This window comes from Bicyclus anynana, chromosome 6, assembly GCF_947172395.1.
Source record: "Bicyclus anynana chromosome 6, ilBicAnyn1.1, whole genome shotgun sequence".
Lineage (NCBI taxonomy): Eukaryota > Metazoa > Arthropoda > Insecta > Lepidoptera > Nymphalidae > Bicyclus > Bicyclus anynana.
Genome location: NC_069088.1, coordinates 11,554,134 through 11,566,297, shown reverse-complemented (window position 1 = coordinate 11,566,297; position 12,164 = coordinate 11,554,134). Strand labels below are relative to the sequence as shown.

The 12,164-nt window shown below is 33.1% G+C and overlaps 1 protein-coding gene across 1 annotated transcript; it reads left to right on the top strand.

Annotated features, from left to right (window-relative positions):
- The first annotated feature begins 899 nt into the window (after positions 1-899).
- Positions 900-9,803, top strand: LOC112053945 (probable transaldolase). The gene is made up of 8 exons (XM_024093567.2): positions 900-1,059; positions 1,297-1,422; positions 2,778-2,901; positions 3,165-3,272; positions 5,315-5,446; positions 6,332-6,457; positions 6,866-7,091; positions 8,206-9,803. Exons 2-8 carry the CDS (start codon positions 1,326-1,328, stop codon positions 8,389-8,391), a joined length of 999 nt encoding a protein of 332 aa, XP_023949335.2. The 5' UTR covers positions 900-1,059; positions 1,297-1,325; the 3' UTR covers positions 8,392-9,803.
- The last annotated feature ends 2,361 nt before the right edge of the window (positions 9,804-12,164 follow it).

Below are 12,164 nucleotides of genomic sequence, written 5' to 3'. Positions count from 1 at the left end.
AAATGTCAAGGAGACGCGTGTCTTTTTTTATCGGTTGCACCAGCTTCAGCACGCAGTTTGTAAAGACTCTCTCTGGGTACTCTGTGGTATTTAATAAACATTGTATAGTATAAATTATTTAAACTATACAATGTTTTGTATTGGCATTGACGAACGTTGGCCAGTGTTTATGTCTTGAATGTTTAACGATTACTATCAGATGAATATGATGTTGTCCTAGACCACCAGCCTAATACTGAACTCTCCAAGTCGCACAGGTTATGCACTGAATCCTCAAGGCAATAGGAAACAAAAATCGTAATTTATTAACAAATTTTATTTATGGAAGTTGCAAAACTTACAATTTTTGATACAACGTTATATATAAAATAACGAAATATATAAAATATAACTATAATTATAGAACATAAAACAATTTACTAATTTATACGTTTTCGCTTATTTCGATGATATAGCGAAATATAATAAAAATGATTATTGATTATACTATAGTATTTTAATTTTAGTCATTTGTCAACAACCTGCCAATCTCTGTAAGGGTACATCGACCTCTATTGTGATTGGCTACTACTCTTCATTAACCACTCAAATCTATAAAGCAGCCAATGACATACTAGAATAAAGAATCGTTATTTTAGATTGTGCAGTAGGTAGTAGTAAGGCCTAGTTTAGACTACTTTAGTATTTTAGTCGAATACGAACGATTTTTGGGTTGTAAATGCAAAAATTGTTTGTACTCAACTAAAATACTAAAGTAGTCTGAACTATACATAATGGTAGTACTAATAGAAAGTATGAATTCAAGAAAGTAGTTTATTTAACCTTTATTCAATGGACTCTATGGTAGTATCCTATTAATCTGTGGTCTCACAGTGACAAACAAAGTTGTTACTAGTGATCTGTGGTTGTTACTTGTTTTGTTTGCGATTATTTTAGATTTAGAGGTTATTTGCCATCTCAGTCTAATAAAACTTCATTATTTTCTATAAAGTTTATTCTATTATTTTATTGTGTTAATTAAAATATAACAATTATAATAGCGTTTATAATTGTAACCAGGTATGAACTATTACACAAAAAACAATTTAAAAATGTTTCTAAGACGTTGCTCTTGAAAAGTAATTTCAAGTATTTTCTTTAATTACAAATAGCTAGTCATTAAGGAAACAAAGGTTATCTTGAACAGCGAGTGACGAATGACGCTTGCAATGCGTTTATACGATTGTGGCTGTGCAAGGTCACCTTCAAAGACTGACCGGTTTCTGTAATCGTTTTTTCAGTTGATATTTTTTTCAGGCTATCGTGATTTTGTGAGCAGTGTCAGTATGAGCAGCGAACCTCAAGCGAAGCGTACGAAAATGAGTGCCTTAGATCAATTGAAACAATTTTCGACTGTGGTAGCTGATACCGGGGATTTCGAAGGTTAGAACTTATTTTTATACTACAGTAAGTTATACTAAGAGTTATTATATTGAACAATATAAAGATGAGAATTTTAATAACAATTTAGAATTTATATTATTGTGATAAATATTTAAGTTAGGTTGTGGTAAAACAGCAATAAATTTTATAACCGTGTTAAGACAAAAGTTTAAAATGTTGATATAGAATTTACATATTATTTCAATATATACTTATGATATGAAACTTATTAAGCAACTTCTGTACAATGAGGTACACTTTATGTCTTATTAATAAGTCATTATTATTCATAATTAATATATTTATTATTATATTATTATATTATATTTATTCATAGGTTAAGGTAAAAACAATTATTAAACTGTAGGTATTATAGTGTATTTTTTTATACTTTCATTTATTTCTTTGTCCTTTTTTTATTATTAACAATGTTTATTGAATTCAAAATATACAGCTACAGATATTAAATTTATTTTTGAGATCCCATGCAAATGGTGGTCAGGGCACCAAAGTGAGAAACCTCACAATACCCACCGTCTCAAGAATAACTGCCTTCTGTATCCTCTTAATCAAGCAGTTAAGTGAAAGCTTCTTGAGGTATTGGTTGAAGCTTTTTATAGTATATTATTATTTAATATCTTTAAAGATTTTACATATCATTACTACAAAAATATTTGATAAAAAAATAACTTTTGTACACACCATAACTGTTGTTTGTTGTGGTGGTTACAAAAATATTTGTTTCGTTTTTTATTTGGTAACCTGGTGCCTTTTGGACATACAATTAAACATTTTACATTTGAGCCAAATAAAATAAATGTTTTGTATGAAATTTATTTCTTATTCTTCACAACTTCACAGTCCTTGGTATTTGCTGAAACAATTTGAAGCATTTGAGCCCATTACCAGGCTGTTAGGATCTGAAAAGATTAATTTTTGAAAGTGACAAAGTTAGCAATTAGCCCAACTGGCCTAATGTGTGATTATAGTAGAAATGTCTTATATCTTAGAAATGTTTTGTAGAAATTGACGGTATCCGCGGCGCAGTGTTAAAACTGGTGACATGGTCCTGGGTTTGATCCCCGCTGGGCCTATTAAGGTTTTCATAATTGGTCAAGGTCTGGTTGGTGGGAAGATTCGGCTGTGGCTAGTTACCACCTTACCTACAAAGACATACCGCCAAGCGATTAAGCGTTTGTAGAAAACGAAAGGAGTGTAGATTTTATCCTACTCCTAACAAGTTAGCCTGCTTCCATGTTAGATTGCATCATCACTTACCATCAGGTGAGACTGTATCAAGGGCTAACTTGTAGAAAAAAAAATGTGTTTTAAACATGATATCTGTAACTTTGCAGCTATGAAATCCTATAAGCCGACTGATGCTACTACCAACCCCAGTTTGATACTATCGGCAGCTGGTATGGAGCAGTATCAACATATACTTGATAAAGCTATCAAGTATGGCAAGGAATGTGGAGGGTTTGTTTATTTTCTGTTATTATAACTGTATATTTAAAAGTCACACTCATTCACCAAAAATCACTTTACCATACAAATCAATCAAATTTGGCAGGGAGGTAGTTTATGTTATACTTTAATAATTAGTAGACATCCATTAGGAATGGTTTTTGCGAGGTGTATGGGCGGACAAAGCCTCTTGTTTAGCTAGAATTCCAAGTAGTGGTGTACACAAGGTTTTTGACTAGGGTAGGCACAAATTTAACATTTTTTTGTTATTACAGAACCATCGAGGAACAGTTGGGTGAGATTTTGGACATGCTGAGTGTTCTCTTTGGTTGTGAAATTCTCAAAATTATCCCTGGAAGAGTATCAGTTGAAGTTGATGCAAGGTATCTCATCAGTTTCATAGTTATTTATTACTGTTTAATAACAAAAATTTGTTACAAAACAATATACAATAAGAGTGGGCAAGGGTATACATAACTCTGACTTTTAAAAAAATGCAGGCATCTTGCAAATGATTGCTTATTGGAGCGAAATTTATTTATGTACTGTTTAGACTAAACATTCCATTTCTTTTTACTTAATTATTATTTTACTGTACTGCTACTAGATACAAACAGAGCATAACAGCTATATGTTAAAGACACGTAAATATAATATAGGAGCAAAGTAATGAACAAATTCATAAATATTCTATACTGTTGTAAGTCACACTAAATTGAACCTTATTGATATATTCAGAATCATAATATAGTAAGATTAGATAACGAAACTGATATCTCTTGACATATCACATACAAGTATTATGTAGCAAAGATTTGTTTTGACAATATTTTAGATAATTTTGGCCTTATTTTTTGCTTAGGCTTTGTTTGTGTTAAAGACTTAGATTAGAAATAACAACAAAATATAGTTTAAAATCGAAAAACATCGTGAGAAAACCTGAGAATTCTCTTAATCCTCTGTGTGTGTGTGAATTAAATTAAATTATTTATTTTCTGAGAACACGCACAATCAAATGTATTCATCAATTTCTGGCATATAACAATTTATATTACAAATACAAAATTATTGACAAACATAAAAAAAAATCCTTCAACAGCAAATTACAATCTTTGCAGTACTTATTTCGAACAATAATAATTAATAATAGAAAAAATATAATCATTACAATATCATAGGATAAACATAATTAATAAATAATAAAAAAATAGATATTTAATACTAAAAATGTCACAATACATGTTTTTTTTATTGGTTTTTATAATAAAAAAAAAATGTGGTTAAATAAAATCCATGATTAATGAGCCACTTTCTAAGTCCAGCTTTAAATCTTTTATAGGGTACGCAGATTTTCATTATATAATGAAAATCTGCCCAAGACAAATTTTTGGGGATGTCATAAGTTTTTATTGCTTGCTTTGCTTGGGCCAGTAATGGACTATTGGCCTAACCTCTCTCATTCTGAGGAGAGATTTGGGCTCAACAGTGAGCCAAATATGAATTGCTAATGATGATGATGATAGTTTTAAAGTATACATTGACAGTTTGTAAAGAAGGCCATGTGATCAATACAAATTCACAGTACAGTGATTACTAAAAACTATGTCCTTGTTGAATTTCAGACTCTTTTCATAAGTTATTTTAGATCACTCCACCAAAGCTCTCTTCTTAATTAAGTACTATGAAAATGGAATTAGTCAGTCTATAGGTCAGGCTGAACAAACAAACAGACAATACTTGTTTTGTTAAATAGAAGGTTGATATAAAAAGTAATTTAGATATCTCAGGAAGTAACAAATTTTATTTATCTGTATAGATAACAACTATTGTGTAATAAAACAAACAATTTACTTTATTAATATCTTAAGTACATAGGTACGGTATTGTAGCTTCACATAATGGTACAATTATAATAAGAGTGTATGAATTATTATATAATTAATGTATACAAAGTAATGCCTGCTTCTATTCAATATATTTATTATCATACATAAGTATTATAAAGCCGAAAGTTTTTGTGTAGGTAAGGTAAGTGTCACAAACACTTTAACGCCAAATACTGAACCAATTTGGCTGCAATTTAAAATATAAATATATAATACGTTTGATTAATACAATATAGTCTTTAATCCTGGAAATTTGGTAAATACATAAAATACGAGAACATGATATTTTACGCAAATGAGTTATCTTAATATACAAGCTTCTCGTAATCAATAAAACAAAGTCCAGTTATTACACCATCAATAACTCTTAGAGCTGCTAAATATATCTAAATGAAATTTGGTATGGATTATATTTCAGAATAGTACATAGGCCAATTTTAATCTAATATTTCCACATGAAAGAGGTACTACATAAAACTATATAGATAGGTGAAAGTATTGGGTGTAGCTAGTATAATAATAATAATTTATATTTTTAGGTTATCCTTTGACAAGGATGCCATGATGGCTAAAGCAATCAAATTGATTACAATGTTTGCTGAGTATGGTGTCAAGAAGGAAAGGATCCTGATCAAACTCGCCTCAACGTGGGAAGGAATCCAGGCTGCAAAGTATGAACTGTTTCAAATTTGAACAATGATATATTACTGTTTCTAGAGCTGAAATGTAATTTATAACACACTTGCTTGTAAAGTATCGCTTATTTCACCAATGTCAATATCGTAATGTATATAAAACCGTTGTCATCTGTCTAAAAAAGAAACGGTACTTTTTTAAATCTTGGCAAAGAGTTTTAATGTCAGAAAAGTGCTCAATATTTTATGAATAAAATTAACTTTGTGAGATAAAATATAATAAAAAGCCATTTAATTCTTTAATTTTAATAATTTTGACAATAAATGTAAACTATTTATCTGTATCAGAAATGCAAACATATTAATTAATTTTATAAGTAATACTGGCTGTTTTTGGTGCACTTCTATCATCTATACTAATATTATAAAGCTGAAGAGTTTGATTGTTTGATTGAACGCGCTAATCTCAGGAACTACTGGTCCGATTTGAAAAATTCTTTTAGTGTTAGATAGCCCATTTATCGAGGAAGGCTATAGGCTATATATTATCCCCATATTCCTATAGGAACGGGAACCACGCGGGTGAAACCGCGCGGTGTGAACTAGTAATGTATATGCGAACATGCCAATATATGCGAACTGACTTTAATAATGTGTGACTGTAGTGGTAAGATAAGAGACCAAGAAGTATGTTTGTGTTAAAACTTGCAAGTAGACCTAGAATATTCGCCACAGAAATAACTAGTGATGAGAGCGAAAATAAAAATATCTATAATCTATATCTCTTTTGTGCCAACACAATGAAATATTTCAACTTGGCCGCTATTGGTCGACAATATATATTGTCCTCTTGACAAGATGAGTCGTAGTGTAAATTATTGCATTTTTTTAAATTTCAAGTGATTTATTTTTATTTTGTAGGGAGCTAGAAAAGAAGCATGGCATCCAATGTAACTTGACTTTACTGTTCTCATTGTATCAAGCTATCGCCTGTGCTGAGGCCAATGTCACACTGATTTCTCCATTTGTGGGAAGAATTTTGGATTGGTGAGTACATTCATCTTTGATTTAAACTATCTCTTATCTATACTAATATTATAAAGAGGTAAAAGTGAGTTTGTGAGGTTGTAGAAATAATTTCTGAAATAATGGACCAATTTTGAAACTCTTTTACCACAAGAAAGCCATTTAATGTATCATTTTATCCCTGTATTCCCACAAGAATGGTAAATACACGGGTAAAACCACGGGGCGTCTTCTAGTTATAACTAATTTGGAGTTTATAATTTTAATTAAACCATTTTACTAAAGCACCTTTTCACTTGTCTATGGCTCCACTGTTTTAGTAGTTTGGGACAGAAAGACTGGCTAAAATCTATGACCTGTCGGTGTTAAGTCCGGCCACTTAACTGTGAAGCTTCAACATCAAAGATTTTGCAAAATTAATGTTTCCAGGTACGTGGAACACACAAAGATCACATACGAGGCGAAGGACGACCCGGGCGTGCTGTCCGTGATGCGCGTGTTCAACTACTACAAGAAGTTCGGCTACAAGACGCAAGTGATGGGCGCCTCGTTCCGCAACACGGGCGAGATCCGCGAGCTGGCCGGCTGCGACCTGCTCACCATCAGCCCCAAGCTTCTGCAGGAGCTGGCCAATAGCGAACAACCTTTGAAGAAGGTGAGTCAGTCACATGTCAGCCAGTCAGATGACAGTTGCGTAGCTATATGTGGAGGGCATGGCCCCGCGTAGCTGTTGTTTTCGTTATCAACCCATATACGGCTCACTGCTGAGGTCGAGTCTCCTCTCAGAATGAGAGGGGTTAGGCCAATAGTTCACCACGCTGGCCCAATGCGGTTTGGCAGACTTCACACATGCAGAGAATTATGAATGTTTATCAACAACTTTACAGTACGAGAACAGATATATAAAAAATCACCCCATACTGGGGGAAAAAGTCATTTATTTTAATATTAAACTAAAACTGCTAGAAAGTACGCTAATCTAAGTATTTTTTATTTCTGGTAAGGCTATAAAACAAAAAATCTCAACAAGAGTACTAAAGTTTCCATAGATAAATTGTCAGATTTATTAGATGTAATAGCTTTATAAAGATATTTGTTTGATAAGATTTAACGTTTTATAGACGTGTACTTAATTTTATTAATTGTTACTTACCTAAAGTAATCTCACAATATTCACAAGCTCTACGTTATTGTATTTGTTGTTTATTACGTTGTTTTATATAAAAAGCGGACGTCCGCGACTTCGTCCGCCTTAAGACCTCTTTAATCCGACCCTGTCTAAAATTCCGTTTTTAGGAACTGTCTGTGAACGACCTTTCGCTTTTAAATATGTATTTAGACTAGCAGACGCCCTTTCGTGATTCCCGTTTCCGTGTGAATATGGCGATAAAATAGTCTGTTACTCAGTGAACATGTAGATTTCAATTGGTAAATTAATTATCAGAATTGGTTCATTAGTTCCAAAGATTAGGCACTACAACCTTACAAACTTTACCTCTTCTCTCTATAATCATCATCATATTTAGCTCAGTCATTTTTAGTTTGTACATAAGTAGTTTATAGGATACTAACAAACGCCACGCGGTTTCACCAGCGTAGTTTCCATTCCCGTAGGAAGGGAAACTACGCTGGGGGCTATCTGGGGATAGTGTTCCTAACAAAGAAAGAATTTTTCAAATCCGTTTAGAAATCAAAGTAACAAACAATCACATATTTTCTCTTTATAATATTGGTATATATTAAATATTTATATATGTATTTTTTAACAGGCGTTGGATGCAAAAACTGCTGCTCAGTATGACATTGAAAAGATCTCGTTAAACGAAGCCCAATTCCGTTGGCACCTCAACGAAGACCAGATGGCTACAGACAAATTGTCTGACGGCATCAGGAAATTTGCGGCGGACACCAGGAAACTCGAGTCTCTCATTAAAGCGATGCTTGCGAAGAAGTAATCGCAGCAAACTAATAGTACGAGATCCGGCATAAGGAATATATACTCTCATCATTGACCTCTTATAATAAGGAAGGAATAAGGACGCACAATCATGTAGAAAATTTCACTTAAAAACTGGCCAATTTTGTTTTGACAGTTTTAGAATTATTGGTAAATAAAATTATACCTTTAAGGCCTTTAAACACAGTCCAATATTCGATAAAATCCCAAATTCAGAGCAAATTCAACTTTAAGTATTGAGTTTAAGGTTGAATTTGCAAATGCGACTATTTGAATTGAGTGTCAAGAAGTTGTGTTTGGCACTCATTGAGTGGGGTCGTTTTTTGGTCGCTATTGTTTATTTGGGATAATAAAATAAATTATGAAAAATATTCACATTGACACATTGCAATAGGTTGCCTAGTAAAATTACGCCCGGTGAGTAATAAAAGGTTATTGTTTTTATTTAATTTATTTAATCTACTTGCCTCTTTGTTTAAAAAATAAAAAACTTACACTAGTTAAAAGAATATACCCAACATAATTTAAAACGTAAAGGTTGCCAGCTTTCACATAGCAGATATAAACAGTTAATTGAAGTTATATAAATAAGATACCCTCATCAGTTATTTTATCTAATATGTCAAATGAAAACTTATTTTATGCTTAATTTAACTATTATCGATCTAGTTTTAGTTTTTTTGTATAAAAATGTGTTTGGCCACAATTTAACAATGCAATGTGTCACTGTGAATATTATCTATCATTTAGTTCATAGCACTAATAAATAACCAATGAGGGTATATATTTCTAATGCCGGCTCTTAGACTATAAATTCTTAAGTTGTAAGCATTCCCAGTTTTACAAGTAAATATGTATGGAGTGACGTGCATAAGGTTTTTAACTAGGGTATGCACTATAGGTACATAGTGGAAAATTCCTATCGCAATACAGGTTTGTAATGAGTTTTAGGGTAGGCAGGGCATTTTGCATCTATGGTGTGCACGCCACTGTATGAAGTTTAAACTAAACGAGAATTTATCAACTCGGGGTGTATATCAATATTGAAGAATTACTAAAGGTTGGGGTATTCATAGCTATGTTTCTTCAAATCGCTGGATAAAATTCTAGACAAGCCTTCTTTTAACTATTTTAATAAATAAATGTGAAAGATCTATTAGTGGGTTCAGTTTGTTTACAGTAAAATGCGTTTAATTTTAGTGTTTTCCGTTTTCTATTGGATAATGTATCTCGTTTATTCCTAGAATTGTGGTTACTGATAATAATTGATTAGAGTTTAAGAGTAATGTGTATTTACAAAATGGTCCAACATTCGTTTTTTTATACATTTACATGTTTTTGTTGTAAAAATTTTACAATGCCTAATTTAATTTAGGTGATGTTTTTTGGTAATAAACTATTTTTATATTTTTTTTGTTGTTTTTCTTAAACGAGTCTACCTAGTGTGTACTCACATCACAACTTGCACCTACGTATAGTCGGATGCATCTTTATCACGTTTCCGAAATAAGATGCAGGTGACCCTATTTTTGCATCCGACTATACAACGTAATGACCCCAGAATCTTGGGGTCAAATCAAATAACTCAATTACTTACTAAAATATGCTTGCAAAAGTTTTTTAAAAGTCAGTGAAAAAAGTAAGTAAAAGAAAAAAGATGGGTCAGTTAAAATAGGTCGAGAGTTTTCGAGTTAAATCGTAACAAACAAAAATCAATGCTTATCTCTTTACATCTAATATTAGTTTAGATTGGTTGAGGTCAAATATTTGCACAAATAAATTGTTAATATTCGATTACTAGATCGATGTTTTACTGTTCTGGCTGAAGAATGGAATCTTTCTAAATATTGCCATATCTTTTAAATATGATCAATATGCCCATTCCCCTCCAAATAGTCGGGAAATACTGTATTAGGATCGGGTACGAATAGTCCAACGGGCAGGTATTAAACCATCATCAGTCCCCACTCTTCAGCGATGTACCGTTGAGCTATTGAGGCTATGAAGTTACAAATACGATTTTTTTTTATTATTCTTAACAAGTTAGCCCTTGACTACAATCTCGCCTGATGGTAAGTGACGATGCAATTTAAGATGGAAGCGGGCTACCTTGTTAGGAGGAGGATGAAAATCCACACACCTTTTGGTTTCTACACGGCATCGTACCGGAACGCTAAATCGCTTGGCGGTACGTCTTTGCCGACTAGCCAGACCTGGACTAATTAAGAAAATCACAATCGGCCCAGCCGGGGATCGAACCCAGGACCTCCGTCTTGTAAATCCACCGCGCATACCACTGCGCCACGGAGGCCGTCAAAACGCAACTTCATATTTTAGTGCACTAGAAGTTGTTGACCGTTTTTTACACTATTCAACTACAAAACCGCATTTTTAGGGAGCTCTTTACACGAAAAAACGATTAGGTACAACAATGAAATTTCGATTCTATAGAAACAGTTTTCGTTGGATCGTTGATCTCATATTTTGACAATGGGGTAATGTCTAGTCTAGTCCCGTCTAATTCGTCTGGTAGGCTTTGGTCACAGTATGCAATAGTACCTACTTATATCTTTACTCTGCTTTGGTCATGACATGACTGGTTACAAAGAATAAATATATACCGTCCTAGTTTAATTACCTACCAGATACTGCGAAGCGATTTAACTCTACCTACCTGTGTGATAAGGCGTAGAAACGTGTTAGGATGATATATAAACTATATTAAATGAACTGTGTCCGTAAACTGGACATCGATAAAATTATAACCAAAGCCAAACTCAAACAAGAGCGGTCGGTATCATCACCGAGGGGTGGTGGTTCGATCCCCGCCCCATTTGACTATTGTCGTACCCACTCCTAATACAGTCTTTCCCGACTAATTGGAGGATAATGGGAATATTGGTCATATTTATAAGATAATATGGCAAATATATTAAAAAAAAAAAAACTAAAATAAAAACAATCATGTGTTAACAAGGTTTTATTCGAATTGCCTTGTTAGTCGAGACGATACTACGAAGTTAAAGAACCACTTAGGTGCTCGAAACTTCATCTTCAGCATATTTTTATTTTCATTATATATTTTTCATTATCAGATTCTTAAGGTGTTGATCGAAGCTTTTCGCTGAGTAAAGAGACCATTGACTGAAACAGGAAACGACTATTGGAACAATAGCAGTCGACTCAACATTCCACATGATGGTAATCTTCGTGAGCAAGGTTCAAGTATTACTTTTTCCTTTTTATTTTATTATTATTTAGAATCTAAGCGTTAGCTGTGTATAGGTAGTTATATGTTTGAGCGTGGGCTGTGGGCAACAGGGCCAAAAGGCGCGGGCGGTTGATCAATACGCCGTCGTTCCATTTCCCGCGACCTTCCGCGCCGCCCGCCTTTGCCTGCTCCCTATACCCGTATTGCCGCCTATGCAATCGTGCAAGCTGATTCAATACTATTTCACTTTGAATGCTTATAAGCTACAAAATATTATGTGTAAATGAAAACCGGATAAATTAAGGCAATGCCAACTAAAGCCTTTCCATAATTTATTTTGTTTAGTAAAACAGTTATACCTACTAATATTATAAAAAGGAAAGATTTGACTGTTTGCATTGAATAGACTCTGAAACTACTGATTACCGATTTGAAAAATTCTTTTACTGTAGGGAAGCTACACTATCCCCGAGTGTTAAATGATACACATTTTATCCCCGTATTCCTACAGGAATGGGAACCACGCGGGTAAAACCGCGCGGCGTCTGCTAGTTATGTAT

Coding starts and splice junctions, on each gene's coding strand:
- LOC112053945 (XM_024093567.2), top strand. CDS start 1,326: ATGAGCAGCGAACCTCAAGCGAAGCGTACGAAAATGAGTGCCTTAGAT. Junction 3,273..5,314: donor TCAGTTGAAGTTGATGCAAG/GTATCTCATCAG, acceptor TTATATTTTTAG/GTTATCCTTTGACAAGGATG. Junction 5,447..6,331: donor GAAGGAATCCAGGCTGCAAA/GTATGAACTGTT, acceptor TTTATTTTGTAG/GGAGCTAGAAAAGAAGCATG.